At 41.4% G+C, this 16,321-nt stretch overlaps 1 protein-coding gene across 6 annotated transcripts in view; it reads right to left on the bottom strand.

The window, feature by feature from the left end:
• Positions 1-3,528: 3,528 nt before the first annotated feature.
• LOC121525754 (protein unc-79 homolog) overlaps positions 3,529-16,321 on the bottom strand; it is a 57,367-nt gene continuing 44,574 nt past the window's right edge. For all 6 annotated transcript variants that reach the window (XM_041811862.1, XM_041811864.1, XM_041811867.1 and 3 more), the window contains 17 exons: positions 14,389-14,491; positions 14,159-14,299; positions 13,992-14,030; positions 13,749-13,861; positions 12,229-12,314; positions 11,663-11,836; positions 11,324-11,392; positions 11,129-11,239; positions 9,810-9,914; positions 9,637-9,714; positions 9,424-9,513; positions 9,137-9,312; positions 4,785-4,968; positions 4,495-4,698; positions 4,307-4,384; positions 4,175-4,216; positions 3,529-4,059 (listed from right to left, as the gene is read on the bottom strand). In XM_041811862.1, the coding sequence (XP_041667796.1) occupies positions 3,871-4,059; positions 4,175-4,216; positions 4,307-4,384; positions 4,495-4,698; positions 4,785-4,968; positions 9,137-9,312; positions 9,424-9,513; positions 9,637-9,714; positions 9,810-9,914; positions 11,129-11,239; positions 11,324-11,392; positions 11,663-11,836; positions 12,229-12,314; positions 13,749-13,861; positions 13,992-14,030; positions 14,159-14,299; positions 14,389-14,491 (1,982 nt within the window). In that variant the 3' untranslated portion in view covers positions 3,529-3,870. The remainder of the gene's footprint in view (positions 4,060-4,174; positions 4,217-4,306; positions 4,385-4,494; positions 4,699-4,784; positions 4,969-9,136; positions 9,313-9,423; positions 9,514-9,636; positions 9,715-9,809; positions 9,915-11,128; positions 11,240-11,323; positions 11,393-11,662; positions 11,837-12,228; positions 12,315-13,748; positions 13,862-13,991; positions 14,031-14,158; positions 14,300-14,388; positions 14,492-16,321) is intronic.

The following is a 16,321-nucleotide window of genomic DNA, read 5'->3' as shown; positions in this document are numbered from 1 at the left end:
TCAAGCAAGCTTACCCCATCACTATAGAAACAGGGGACCTGAGCCCAGAGCTGACCTTGTGACTGGTGAGAGACAGGAGACTTAGCCAATAGCCAGAGATCAGGTTTCACAGAGGAAGGCCTCAGCAGGGATATGTGTGTGTGACTCAGTGCTGTCACAGGCATCCTCCACATCATCCCTGCTGAAAGAAAAAAAAAACACAACTGAGCTGAACTGGAGCATCACTTAACGCTGCTCTGCTTCTTTTTCTTTTTTTTACATTAAATCTGTGAGTGTGCGCGTGCGTGCATGTGAGAGTGTCTGTAGGTGAGCGTGCATGCAGATGAGTGTACTCGGAGAGAGTGGGCTGTGCTCTGTGGCTGTCAGTTAAGTATAGATATTGGCTAAACTGTGGAGATTATGGGGGGAAACACATGCTTGCATCTAAACATGCACAGGTATTAGCTAAAAAGTATACCCCACCATGTACCCATATGAAAGAAATGAAGGATGCATGAATGTAAATATTGATATTTAAAGATCTGCCTTCTGGACTGTTAATTAATGTACAGTGTAACAGAACATGTTTATACATAGTTAAACAATGTGCTACCATTTAGAATAATGTCAATGTTGTCATGTTGATGGAGCAAGCCATTAATGTATATATGGCAATCAATAGTACAAAACAATTTATGCATTATACCAAACAGATAGAAAGATGTGCATAAGTTGATTTCATTGCTGAGTTTTTCAGTTGTAAATAAACCTGTACAGAACAACAGAGCTACAATCTATTGTGTTTAAAGATAGAGAAACCTGCTCTTATGTAGACAAAGTTATAAAAGTGGGACTGTTATATTTAGCCTGTGTCTGCACCGTGCTGTGCCGCTCATGTCTTGGGCAGAGCCGTGCTGGCCGTGTCTCCTAGGCCGCCACCCCCCTCCTGCAGCCGAGGACATGTTCTCATCAGTCTGTCTCACACAGTGCATCTTTAATGAAGTGCGATTATCAAGCGCTCCATGGGGCTTAATGATAGAAGAAGGAAAACTTATAGGTTGCATATTGTGAAAGCTCCGGGCTCAATCTGTAATAATGTCAGGAACAAACTGTGGATGTGTGTGAGGGATTTCTGCAGCCGCAGCAGGAACACAAGTTTCTGTAATAAAATTTAACACAAGATAATGGGTTCAAGCACCTCTTTTAAGAGGCGACTCTCTTACACTGACTCGTATAGACGTTTTCCCATTTCCACTTTAATTTGCATTTAGAGCAGTTAATGATGTGTAACAAACTAAAGGGACAAACCTGTGCTGTAAAGGCTGATGCAGAGGTGCACTGAAGAGGAATGTCAATGAATTACAATGTGAATGAGCGACCATAGAGGACTGTGCCTTCCCTGCTTTAGATGTGCAGCTTGATGCTGATGCCAATGGACACTGTGAGCAATTTAAACATTCATGCATTGTCCAGCCAGGGCGCTGTGGATCCCACTGTAATAAAGCAATGTGACAGCACTAGGCGGGGGGACCAGGGACTGTCACTGTGTCAACAAGCTTTATGAGCCTCTCAGAAGGTATTTCCATAGAGCAAGAGAAGACGCTGATTCACAAGTTTCTTCAAAATGTAGGTTTTTTGAAATGACAGGAAAAATACAAGCTTGTCTTGGATGCCAACACTCAGGGGTATAGCTAGGGATTTTGGGCCCCCAGAAAGAATATTACACAGGGTCCCCCTTAACCTGCTAGCCAAGCAACAAATGTGTCATTTTTACAAATATTTATGCATTTTAATGTATTTTTGAATGTATTTTTTTCAATATTTTCACTATGGTTCAATTAAATTTACTTGCATTGTTTTGCAGCACAACACTACACCATTTGGACATTTTTTAGGGAGGAATAGGGAGCCCCAGTGTTGTATCTCTTACTCTATTACAAATTTAAGTCTGTTGACAGATTCATTTAGTCGCTTTTGATTCAGAAAAAATAAATTACAATACTCTTTTCATTGGAGGTTTTTCAAGGGCCCCTCCCTACTGTGGGCCCAGGTAATCAGTACCCTTTTTCCCCCCTGTGCTACGCCTATGCAAACACTTGGTGCATGACAGGTGAAAGAGAGAGAGTGGGGAAGGGGAGGGGGTTGGCACAGTCCTTTCAAAGATGACCTTCACAATCCTCGAGGACCCACTCACACCCTCTCTGGCTGAGAGGCCTTTGGTCAGCGTTAATTACCCTCACTACCTCCAGCTGCCTGCTCATCAGGTCAGCGCTCCCATATGGTCCTCCAGGAGGCAGCAGGCGGGCGGGGAAGGGGGCGGGGAAAGTGCTGGATACCTGTGGGACATTGATTACATAAGCTGCTGCTAATGAGAGCTTCTTTGGAATAAAAAAAAAAAAACGAAGGGCTGTGAGTTCAAACGATCACAACGGTGGCAGTGGCTGACAGATGCAACCCCAGAGCAAAGGGGACTTGATTAAACACGCACCTGCATCCAACACACCCTCAGACACTCAGAGGCACACGGTGGGAGAGCAGCTCTTTGATGAGCCAGGACTAGAGGTTGATGAGAAGGGGCACTGCAGCCTGATTCAGCCAGCTTGGGGTCACCCAGGAGAGTGTGTGACTGTGTGTGATAGTGTGTGTTTATTAGTCACATTGTGCGAGATCATTATACTACTGACTCATTTGGCACACACCTCTCAACATGGGTTCTCTTCAACATGCAGTGACTGAAAAATCAAGTTTTAAAAGAAAATACATGCAGATCAAATTTGTGCTTATTTTTGTCTTAATAGATTAAATCCTTCCCACCTAATACATTTATATCATTAGATCTAATTCATGATAATGAAATCCTTGCAGCAGCGAGGAATCAAAACAAAGATTAATGTGCTGTTCGGCTCTCAGGCCCTGCTGTCATGTCATCTGTTATTCTCAGACAAGAGCTTCGTGGTAATGTGGTTAGACCTCACAACAATGCTTAATCACAACAAACCACATTAGGCCAAAGGTAATTGTGTTTGCTTGGTATATGCGTGGGCCAATCTGTTTCTCTGCTGCCAATGAAGAGGGGATCAGGGATGGGTGGGCAGTGGTGGTGGGGGCTTTCCACTTTAGGGTGGGTAGAGAAGGAGGAGGAGGGGGGTACAACCAAAATAGTCTTGTTTACCTCCAATGTCTGGCTCCACCTTATCGAGTTACAAAGCCGCTGCTGCGAGTCAGATTGGCCCCTGATCGATCTGAGCTCTGATGGCGAGAGGCAGCGTGACTGACAGTCTGACAAGGATCTCAGCCGGGGAGCTGAGTAATGCATGTCATGCCATTTTCCTGGATACACCTGAGGTTGGCTTTCTCGTCCAGCAGAGCAAACAGAGCTGATTTTTATCGCTCCTGCCACCTGCATTATGGTAAACTGGAAATTTTCCACATCAAAGGGCGGTAAATGTCACATTTGAATTTTTGAAGGGGGTGGCAATTGATGTGAAATGACAAAGAGCCACTCAACATTTAGAAAAACTGGTACTTTTATTATCCGGCCTGCAGCCAAGCAACTTATAAAGTGATAGAATATGAATGTGACAGAGTGAGAATAAATAAGATTCAACAAGCAGACCCTCACTATTACAAACACGAGTCCATAGAAATCCTGTGGACTCTTCAAATCTGTTGAATACAACAGTAGGCACCTGATACAAATATCCCACACAAGCCTGCTGAAACTTGTACTCTAAAATAGCATAGATTTGCTGTACATATACAAGTATTATACTAAAGGTGCTGAAAATTATATCCCACACAGTTTCAGATGAAATAAGAGTCTCTTTTTTTTGGTCAGAGAGAAGGGGGGGGGGGGGGGTGCATGCAGGTCAAAAGACCCGATTGGACAGGCTACATGGGGTAGAACTGTGAGGCGGCCTCAGACGACTGGATTTCCACCTGAGCCATTTTGAACTGGGTGCACTGCAGCCATTTGCGCAGAGCAAATGGAGGGGTGCCAGATGTCTGGCCCTGCAAACATTGATGATTCACGCGGTTCTGGATGGCCTGGAGACGCAACTGCAACCCCGCAGAGAGATGCTGAGAAAGCAAAGACAGGAAGATGGAAAAATCTAGGTTAAAATCACCAAAGAGATGTTGTTACCTGATTATTCATTATTCTGTATTAATAATGACAACAGTTAAAAAGCCTCACCTTAAGGTTGGACTGAATCATGGGTAACCACATCGGAATAAGCTGGAGGAAAAAGGAGATGAACAAGCTCAAGTCATTCGCTTTATTAGTCATATAAATATTCACATTGAAAAATGATGCATGAGTTATAACCTTGACAAAGATGGTTGAGTTGCACTCCTGCAGGGCTTCCATCAAACTAATGACGTGAAGACAAACCATCTCTACCATCTGGAAGAAAATAAATAAATAATCGCAGAGATGAACAATCATAGCACTCTTCCAGGGCCCCTTCAGCTTAGATAGACCCCCGGTGGAAAAAGCTTATGCAGAGCACTCACCACTTTATTATGAGCCATGAGCTGCAGGATGCTGGGTGTAACTCGACTCCAGAACTCCAGGCCAGTGAGGATGGCGCTGGAGGAGAACTCAGTCTGGTTCTGGTTCACCAGTGATGGTGCAGCAGCCGCCTGCTCGCAGTAGATGGTCCACAGCTGGGCGAACATGAAGGCATGGAACAGAGAGCACATGTGCAGCACCGATGTCTGGAGGAGGAGGCGATACAGAACAGGTGGTTAGAGAGAAAACACAACCAGGGCGGAGCCATTTGAGGGATGTGTTTGTTGCAGACCTTCGACTGCTCGGGGAAACCGATGAGGATGACTATAAGATGATCTGCGATGTGGGAGCCAGCGTCGAGAGGGATGGGCATACAGGAGGTGGAGCCCTGGTGCAGGGCACAGTGTGTGAGCGAGCCCAAAAGGAGCCAGGACAGCTGACGGATGTGGGATACACACTCAATGAATTCTTTAGGCCTGCAGAGAAACAAAGAGAGCGGCATAAATCAGCACATACCTTAATCTATACACTTATATTCATATAGCTCTAAGCATTATAAGGAATATTCAAATTTCAGCTCATTATGCTAACATGTGCTGGTTCTATCAGGTTACATAAAAACATATTTTCTCCCTGGTGGTATCCAGCCAAGATGATTTGCATTTCTTCATTTGGTTTCAAATTTTTGTTCTCACACCAAAACACTGTTTTTTAAGGGCAAGCTGGAAAGATTTTTTTTCCTCAAATGTTCAGTACAAGAAAATAACAAAAAATCAAATTAGTGTATTTGTCTGGAGGCAGAAATTCATGGCTATGTTCACACTTGCACAGTTATTTACTTTGTCATATAGAAATAACAGGAAGAAATCAAAGATAAACCAATATAAGTATGAAAATGTACAAAAACTGAAAAATGTGTACTTTTGAATTTGTATTCTAGGAACTGAGCATATCTAATGCAGGGAATCTGATAATCGTTTTCATTTGACTACTGTCTGAAAAATAAGAAGCTAAACTGATCACTGATGAGAATACCTTCAATACCATCAAGATAGGCAACACGTTTGATATCCTCCTAGCTTCAACACAACTGCTAATGCTAGCATAACCTGACACACCAGATAGACTGTTTCATATGCCCATGGCACTGGAGATATTTCACATCCATCTGGGAAACAGCCAACAGTCTAAGTTTGGGAAGGGCAGAACCTTTGAAAAAGTTCTGATGTTGAGTTACAGAATTTAAAAAAGTACTATTACAATTATTAACAAATAATAAAGACTTTTCAAGAGAAACAACATAAGCATTGAAGTGAAATGATTCAAAAATAATTGACTCAAATTGAGAGAGAAAAAGGAGTGTTCATCTTCAGCCTGTGTTTGTTGTAAAAGATTCCAAATGTTTGGAGCACAAAGCTAAAGATTTTCCCAATTCAGAGTAAACCCAAGGGACATGAAGCATTAGACAGTCAGTGGAGTGAGTTTGGTAATGTCCAGTGGTCCAGTCTAGCATAGATTTTATATCAGATGGTGTATGTTCAATAAGGGATTTATAACTGCCCCAGAGAAGCCAGACTAACTTTGTTATACAGAACACTAAGATGACTGTTGTAAAGATCTCCAGTAGCACTTTATTGTTGTGGGCCCTAATAACCTAGTAATTTTATATTAATAAGTGTAACTATCTAGTAATTTCTCAAGAATAAGGGGGTAATTACCTTGTAATAAGTTGGCATTTTATCAAGAAATAACTGTAATGATAACGATATTAATATTAACTTTTTAATAAAAGGAAGTTTTAACCCAGTGTGTATTGATTATCAAGTAATTTCTTATAATATTGTGGCAATTCTCTGGTTATTCGGTGGTATTTTACTAAGTAGTTTCATAGACATACGATTTTTATTTTATATATAAGTTGCTTGATACATCCTTGATGATTTCTTTATTTTGACCCATTAAGTTAAATTGAGTCCCTCTTGAATAGTGTTCAGATCATTTTTATGGTTAGGGCAAAATACCACCTAATTACCAGAGAATTTCCACAACATTTCAGGGGATTACATGATAATCAGTTCATTATTACCAGGTAAGTACTTGAGTTTGAGTTTATTATTATTTCAAACTGTTAAAATAACATGCACACAAAAAGAATATCAACATAAAATGGACCCACCTGATCAAAAGGAAACTGTTTGCAAAAAGAAACAGGAAGAAGCCAATGCTTATCTTGTCCTGCTCCTTTTTTTCAACACTCATAAATCCTCTTCATAAGTCAAAGATGTATATTTATATTTCTGTCATCATAAATACAAATATTCCCAACCATATTCATCTTCAGAAAGTCATACATTTAGGTTAGTACCAGCTTTTCTGGAGAAATTACTGAAAAAATTATCATTCAATTACTATACAATTACTGAGTAAATAGGGCCCTAAAATAAAGTGTTACCGTTTCTCCTGTTATGAATCTAAGAGCAGAGTGATAACAAATCTAACATATCTAATGACAGAAAACATCAGAGTGGACTTATAAGGATATTGAAATACATAGGGAGACTATTCTGAGAGTTTAACGCACCGGGGAGATGATGAAATAACGTCTTTTAGGTAGAAATGCAGTATGGTTTTATCATTCTGTCCTCATATGGCTTGTTATTGTTACTAATGGTGGATAAGTTTTGTCTAGCAAATGCAATTTTCTGTCTGCTCTATCTCCTCTTTTCTTTGCTTTCCATAAAATCATGTTGCCAAATGTTGAATCAATTGTCTGCAAGTACCAGCTTCAACTTTCCATTCCACTGGAATAGTTATACAGCAGGCCTAGTGCAATGCTTTTAATGTCTGTTGTTGTACGGGTCAGCTGTCTGGCTAAATTGTTTGAGTTTTGGTGCGGTACATGTGGCTTTACTCTCTTTTCTCTCATGAGTGCACTGTGACGTGCACGTAGGAATGTCTAGGTCTCATTTACGTGCTGAAATGGTTATTGTGTGCACACTGAATAGGCATCCTGCTGGTTCCACTGATAGACATGGAATAAGGATAACATGACCTAGAGCCCTGTGTGGGACTGTTTTCTTAATCCTGCTCCTTTCCACTACCTGCTGGATTTCTTACCATTACCGCAGCACCTTCACCCACAACGGGTGTCAAATTCTTTCAAATTCTGACAAGCCATGTTAAATATTCAGACAGTGTGTTTAATTAAAGCCTGGATATGGCTTAATAACAGCAATGTCAAATTCATATTTACTGACCTTATTTACACATAAGTTATTTTAAAGTTATACAAAGGTGAAATTGTTTCCTGATCTCTGGAAAGTTTGTGTGTCATAAAAACTGCAGCACACTTCCATCCGTTCTCTCAGACAGTCGGCTAATCTTTATTTATGCCGTGCTATTATCGTCATCATTATTAGATGCTTAATGCAATAAGGCAAATTAGCATGGAAAGGGGTTTATTTCCCCTAAGTAACTACATAATGGCTCAGCGTCTCTGCGCACTGGTGCGTATGTGCAGTGATAGGCCAACAAAACAATTAGGGGAGCACTGAAGCTGTGCCTTTTGACTTATTATTATTATTATTATTATTTACAAAGTTTAACTGCACACACTTTAACCAAGCATCACAGAGCCTACCTGCCACATGGAGACAGACCCATATTCAAGCATGTTTATGCAGCACCAGCGACTTCAACTGACAAAACAGCAATTAAACTGTGATCTCTCTCCTGTTTAGTTTAATAAGAGCGGAGAAGTGCTGTAAAGAGAACTAACTTTGATCAAGGATTGTGGAGCAGGAGTATCATGTCATCCAGATACTTTTCTTTGGCATGTCTCAACAAAGTCCAGTTAACTGGCTCTGTCACTTCCTCTTTAGAGCTAGAAGCAAATGAAACACATTCAACTGGGGGGTGACATCATTCCCAGCTCTGACATCTGACTTCCAAGGCAAGCAAAAGTCCCCGAATGATGACTCGGTGCAACATTTTGGAATTTTATTGAAAATATTTACATATTTTAGATTTTTTAATGGCACCAGTTTCAAACTAGTACACCTAAGATGTCTTCTGAGAAGTATCAAGTACAACTGGAGCAACACCTTGGCATGCAAATTGAGAACACAGACAGATATGCTGCCAATTATAGTAATAAGATATGGTCAGCTAAAGCTGTTGGGAACCTTTTGGTTTTGTTGTTTTTGGCACACCCTGTTGGCAAAGTGGGAATGTCTTTTTGCTGATTTATGAAAACAGACTTTTATAACCAAAAATTATACCCCTCTTTATATGAAATTTCACTCACAATGTGTCTCTGGTGTGGGAAAAATGTATAAATAGTCGTTTCTGCGTTTCTGTTCATAGAGTCAAGTTTCCGACTATCACCTATACTGCAGAAGTAGTAGGCATAGAAAACAACTAAATAAACATAATCAGTCTTCTTTCTCATGGCCTAGTTTGCTTTTAATAGGTCATAAAAAGCATCAGTTTTAATTTAAGTCTGTTCTATAACCCATTAAAAGCTCCTCCAGAGCTTTAAAGTCATTTATTTCTTTATAAATCTAAGGTAATGACCTAATATACCTTGTTAAAACTGACCCTTTGAAACATGGACTCATCCCTGAACCCTCCAGTCATTCTTACCCTTGCTGCATGGTGGATGGTGGGTGATAAAGCCAAGGAAGATAACGGACCACAGCTTTGTTATCACGGTGATTGCCTTTGCTGATCTCCATGGCGGCAACTTGTGCCAAGCCCACTTTCAGGTTACCCCCAAAAGTATCTTCATGAAGCGGCTGACAGCAAGCTTTCATATGGCTCTAAATTAAATATGTAAAGTAAGGAACAAAAGATGAGACTGAACAATGGGGGAAAACTCTGTGGATAAGATTTGCAAGTTCTGGCACTCACTTTAAGCAAACAAGACTTACTTTGAGTTTGGTTAGCGTGTGCATATCTGCAATGAAGTCCAGGAGTTCACTTATGTACTGTCTCATGCACTCCATGGCTGCTGTTGTGCACTGTGGGGAACGAAAAACAGTTTATCCTTTAGGAGGATTCACAGCAGGGTCTAATTTTGCCTCCTGCTGTTTTATGAGGCTAATTCTAATAAGTTACACACACACACTAGACTAAAGCCTTACCCCCGGCAGTGTGGAGATCATGTGCTTTTGGATGATGGTGGATTCTGCTAGCCGTGTACCAATATCTGCACAAACAAACTGAGGAATTCCAAAGCATGTTTTAGTATTTATTCAGGATAAAGCAATGTGATTTTATGGTTTGGAAGTGTTTTAAAGAAACTTGTATTTTTTACCTGGACCAGCAGTAACAAGTTTGTGTCAGGCAGAGGCGACTTAAACTTAAGCGCCTGCAGAAGCTCTAACACCACAATGCGGGACATGTAAAACTTATCTCTCTCCTGGATGCAAAAAAAAGAAGAAAAGAGAGAGGAGTAAATGTACTGATGCAGCAAGACTGCCTTTTTCTATTATCACTCTCCCTTACTCATGCTGCGAGGGGAGCATAAACTCTGTAGTCTGAATAGAGGGGGAAGGACAGGCAGCGAGAGGGGAGGGGAGTGAGACAGAGAATAGACAGAGAATGGCGAGGCTGAGGAGTAGATTTAGGCCAGTCCAGATCTCTCCTCCCTGAGTCCCAGGCAGCTCAGATGAGGCTGTCAGGCTGCCTTCTCCCTCCCTGAGGACAGGCTGCTCTCTTTGTTCATCCCTTCCACACAAAGCCCAGCTGCCTGTTTACAAACCACACTGTCATCTTCTGGCTTCCACTTTGCCTCCCTCTTTTTCTCTATGCAGTCATGTTTGCTTACGCTTGGTGAAGGCACATGCTCGGAGCTGCTTCCCATACTTCTCTCTGTGTGGCTTACTAATGCGCATACCTGTACGCGGCACTCTCATAATTAAAACTTAATGGAGCATGTCCGTTCGGTAAATAGCAAATCATGGGCTGTCCCTAAGCTAGAGAGCCAAGCGAATGGTGAGATGCAGCTGTGACAAATGGTGCATGCCTTCACAAAGTTTAAACCCTGACTTTGTGTCCTTAAAAACCTGTCCTCCAACTATAAAAAAATCTGCCCTGTGCTCCCCTCACCTCTCCATAAAACAACTGCACAGGACAGGTTCCAAAAGCAATAGCTCAAAGTGACTCCACTTTTTTGAAAAGCGGATATTATATGGTGAAGAATTAAGGAGGGTGAAGAAAATCAATACTGCAGGAGACATAAAGCATGCAGTGTTGACAGTGGTGGAGGACCGAGGATCCATCTGGCCCAACAGTGCAGACATGCCTGGCTCCATCTCCGTCTGAGACAGCCACTCAGAAAACACGCCATACATCCTCGGCCCCCTAGCACACCAACTAATCATGTTAATCAATACAGGCTGATTGCCTACTTAATCATCTGTGACACGTGGCCACATTTCTGACCGGCTGGAGATGCGGGGAAGTAGGTTCAGCAGTGAAAGAGTGATGAGCAAGAGGTCTGGGAACAGGAGCTTTTTAACGCAGCGGATTAGTTTAAAAGGTTTAACTCTTTCAAGACGGCATAAATTCTCGATGTCAGCGTGTGTTTTTTCCCTACAAATGGAAACAAGTCGTAAGCAGGCTTAGGTGTACCTTATTGAAGGCTTTGTAACACAGTCCACACAGTTCTACGAGGTAGGAGAGGCTGAATGTGCCATACTGGATGACGAAGCTCAGCAACTTGGAGAACGGCTCCAGGAGGCTCTGGAGGATAGAGAAGTGGAGAAAAAGTTAAATTTAAAAGGACAGAATTTGGACAGTAAGCGGGAAAAGTTGCTCTGAGCTTACCCGGGTTGCATTTGTAGTTGGGATTTTCAGCAAACAAATGATAATCCTCAAGCTAGAATCCATTGGGCACTAATGACAAACAGAGAAAGCAGGAAAATGTCAATGCTGAAAATGATTGCATGGTGCATTCCCATATTCCTGGACTTGGTGTTTTAAATTAAATTATTTTAAATTAATCTGATCGTCAAGGTCAAAAGCGTCAGAGTCAAATCAATTACATTTTCAAAACTCTGTCCTATTGAACCCGACAAGGACACTGCAAGATGCTTTTTCCTCGGGCCATAATCGCATTAAAGCACATCAGAGCATGACTAAGTGACGGGAAGATTCGATATCTACCTTTAAAGGAAGCACAGAGGGCAGCTTTGTGAGGAACGTCTGGAACTGGTTGCAGATGGTTGTCCACAGGTTGCTAGGGGAGTCCATTGGGAGAGCCTCCATGAAGGTGGCAATGTTTTCCAGGCAGTGCAGCATTGTGCCCCCTGCTGGCAGACTCTTCTTGTTGTTCAGGCCCTGGAGGGCACAGAGGAAGAAAACCACAAATGGGTTATATAATGACATTCTATAAGCGCGGATATTTCCATTTAACTGATCATTCAGTCCTGATCAATCACAATGCTCATGGTGGAGCTGAGGATTCAGGACATTGAAGCACAGATGATTGCTTCAATGAGCTCATGCATTATCTCCGGGGTCTTATCTTTGTCATTTGTTTAGCTTAACAGCCGCAATAAAGTGGAACAGTGGCGCAGAGTGAGCCAGGTTTTCTTCAATGCTCCACTGATTTGTTGTTTTAAAAGGGCTTATGCTCTGTATGGAGCTGGAGTCACAAAGGTTTTCGGTTTGACAAGAGCTCCTCCTGCTGGTGAATTGAGTCAGCACAGCTACACGGAGAAGAACCTCACCTCCAGCAGCATATTGAGGGCAGCGACAGAGCTCAGCTCATTAAAATCTATCAGAGAGGACGCAAGGGTACGCAGAAAACTTCCATCTGTAGGATAGAAAGAGTAAAAGACAAGGTAAGAGTTGATGTGCAAAATGTCAAAAGGAAACATTTACATAAATAAAATATAAATCATAATCCTAAGCACTATTGAGCACTTAAATAATAACACACCTACTAGATAATTTATTCAAAGATTTGTAGACAAAAATGTCCACAAATTTATCTTTCCTCACTCAAAGATATCATGCTTCTTAGTCAACCATACTTGTAATTGCTGAGATGTTGCCAAACCTTGACTGGAGTCCAGGTGTGTTAAAATGAAATTGAATGGACATGATTTGGAAAGGCACACACATCTCTCTATAGAAGGCGTCACAGTTGACAATGCAGATCAGAGCAAAAACCAAGCCATGAGGTCAAAGACACTGCCTGCATAAATCACAGGGAGTTTTTTGCAAACTCAAAGCAGGCTTTCATGGGTTTTTTTGCTCTGAGGAGAGGCTTCATCTAGTCACTCTGCCATAAACCCGATGATCAGTGGAGGGCTGCAGTGATGGTTGTCCTTCTGGAACTTTGTTCCATCTCTATGCAGGATCTCTAGAGCTCAGTCAGTGCGACCAGAGCAATCAGGTTCTTGGTCACCTCTTACTAAGGTCCTTCTCCCCTAATTGCTCAGTTTTGTTGGGTGCCCAGCTCTTGGAAGAGTGCTGGTTGTGCCAAACTTCTTCCATTTGAGAATTGTGGAGGCCACTGGCTTTCAGTGCAACGTACAATTTTTTTTGTAGTTTTCCCCAGATCTGTGCCTTGCAACAATCTTGTTTCTGAGCTCTGCAGGCAGCACCTTTGACCTCATGGCTTGGTTTTCGCTCTGATATGCATTGTCAGCTGTGAGGCCTTCTATAGAGAGGCGACTTCTTATCCAAGTCATCCAATAAATTTGATTTTACACAGGTGGACTTCAATCAAGGTGTAGAAATATATCAGCAACGATCGGTCAAAATGGGAGGAACCTGAAATAAATATCAAGTATTTTTGCAGAGAGTCTGAATACTTTTGTAAATGGGATATTTCAGTTTTTTATTTTTCATATGTTTGCAAAAATTCTGTTTTAACTTTGTCATGATGGGTTACTGAGTGTAGATCAATGACAATAAAAAATGAAATCAAATGATTATATTACAGTCTGCAACATAAAAAAATTGGAAAAAGTGAAGGAGGTCTGAGTGCTTTCTGAATAAACTGCATTTTACATCATTGTGGCTGCTGCAAAACATTGCAGTGGCTTGACCAAAGTGTGCTAAGACCGAAAATAGAGCATGTGATTAATCGTGATTAAAAAAATGCATGCACTAATTATGGACCTGAATAATGCATTATTATTGACAGGTATAATTATAACCCATTCAACACAACAATGTCAAACAGTATAACTGACGACACTTTGTAAGTCTGATTTGAGTTTCAGTTGTCAGAGCAGACCTTTGATGTTGCTCTGGAAGAGTTGGGGTAAGATGCCATTAGGGGCCAGCTGGTGAAACACACAGCGGAGAAACTGCTTGGCTACACCTGCTACATTCCCTGGGATCAACATACTGCAAAAAAAAAAAAAACATCAGAGGGAGAATGGCAAAGCTGGACAGGCTGTCATACTTCACATCTATAATTAAACTAATCTATAAGCAGAGTGAATATGTGAGCAGTGACGGCTTTAATGTCTCATACCTCTCAGCTTGTCCAGAAAAATTGGCACTGGATGCCAACCTGAAAGAAGTTAAAGCAGCGGATTAGGACTGAAGGGGATGAATTATGCATGAGCTCTGAGGGTGAGTTATGAAACTTCATTTAATGGTGAAGTGCTGTGTGGATGTGGACCACTGGAGTGGCTGTACCTGCCCACAGACTGCATGATGTCGAGGAGCATCGGAGCGGCCAAATCAGGGCTGAGGTGGATGAACATGGAGAGGACGACCACGGCAAGGCTGAGAGTCTCCTCATCATACTCCTCCAGCACGGCCGCACAGTCACGACACCTGGGACACCACAGAGAAACAAACCACATCAACACACTAAGTTTATACTTTTTAAATCTTAAATCCATGGACTTGTTTATTTTTTTTACCTGTCAGACATGGTTGTGGGCTGCTCGTCAATAAACTCCTCAGGTGCAGGCACAAACATGCTGACTGTGCTTGGTGCAGAGAGGAGGCTAGTCTTTGTTGGACCTGCAGAGGAGCAAAAGCTTTAAAGATTTATTTTTGCCTTTATTTGGAAAGGACAGTGGATAGCGAAGGAAAGGGGGTGTGAGGGCAGGGAAGGACATGCAGAGAAGTAGCACAGGTTGACTAAAACCTGAGCCACCAACTTAAAGAACTGTCTTTAATGCCAAAGTGAAAACAGATTTCTACAAAATAATGCCAGTTAAACAAAAATATGTCATGTAAAATAAGTGATTTCATAAATATTTAAAGTGACTGAACTAATTCACCTTCAGTCTCACAGTTAGTGAAATGAGGATCACCTGAGTGCAGTGAATGAGTCTCAAGTGATTGCAGTATAAAGACACCTGTGTCTGGAAGGTCCAGTCAATGGTTAATCAGCTACCATTACACCATGAAGACAAAAAAACACTCCAAGCAACTCAGAGAAAATTGTATTGAAAAGCACAAGTCAGGGGATGGATGCAAAAAAAATATATATCCAAGGTCAGTGAACATCCTCCAGAGTTCAGTTAAATCCATCTTCAAAAAAATGGAAGGAATACGGCACGTTTGTAAATCTGCCTAGATCAGGGCACCCTCCCGAACTGAGGGACTATGCAAGAAGGAGACCAGTGAGACAGGCCACAATCCATTAGGGTTGCTGGACTTGAAAAGCACCTGATCCCTGTGCAACCAGACAAAGCTTGAGCAGTTTTGCAAAGACGAATGGAGTAAAATTACAATGTCCAGATGTGCAAGCCTGATTGAGGCCTATCCACACAGACTCAGACCTGTGATTGCAGCCAAAGGTGCATCTACTAAACACTGACTTTAAATGGGTGAATATTTATGCAGTCACTTTTTTTACATGACATATTTTTATGTGATTGCCATTACTTTGTAGAAATCTGTTTTCATCTTGGCATTAAAGAGGTTATTCTTTTTGTCAGAAAAAAAGCCAAATTATATTGACCATGACAGATTTCTAAAATCAGTAAAAGGGTAAACCATCCAAGGGGGACTTTTATAGGCACTGCATTCAGAGTTCTTGATATTACCCTGAATCGGCTTGTCCGTTTTGATTATTTTCACATTATTTTGGAGATCTTTGAAAGAATAAGTTCAAGCAATTATTTTAAGTCAGTCAAAAAACAACTTCAAAGTGATTGATGTCAGATTTAGCACAAGTTCAGGCAGGAGAGTGTTATTTAGCCATCCTCACTCATTATCAGTGTTGGGGGTAAAGTGTTACAAAGTAATCCATTAGAGTACTCAGATTACTTATTTGGAGTAACGAGTAACGTAATACGTTAGTTTTACAATACAAGTAATCCCGTTATTAGTTACATTTTCATAAAAGTAATCCGTTACTGAAAGAAAAATCCCAAATTTCCTCTCTCTTCCTTGGCTTCAAAAAGAGAAAGAAAAAAAGGATGCTTCTTGAAGCATCTGCTCTGTTTGTCCTTCTCTCTTCCTGTAGTCATGTTGGCATGTGCCAGCGGAAGATAAACATTCTGTGCCATTACGCGCACATTGTTAGCTTGTTGAACCAGCAAGATGACAGAGAGGACAGCAGGCCACTATGGAATTATCCCCATTATGATGGATTTTTGGATAAAAGGGACAAGAACAGCATCCTGGTGAAACGTAAATTTAAAGGCTCTGTTTGCTTTCATTGAATCAGCTGTGCAGCTGTTCCAATTACGCCCTGTTATTACACACAGCGTTGGAGTGATTCTGTCTGCCTCTGCTCAGCTTGTTGTCTGATTGTGAACTTGTTAAAGAGCTGTAAATGTTTTCTTGTCTGTAGGTGGTGTTTTCAGGCTGCAAAGATACAGATTATGGGCTGTAAAT

This window comes from Cheilinus undulatus, linkage group 18 (assembly GCF_018320785.1).
Source record: "Cheilinus undulatus linkage group 18, ASM1832078v1, whole genome shotgun sequence".
NCBI lineage: Eukaryota > Metazoa > Chordata > Actinopteri > Labriformes > Labridae > Cheilinus > Cheilinus undulatus.
This window is presented reverse-complemented; position numbering and strand designations above follow the sequence as displayed.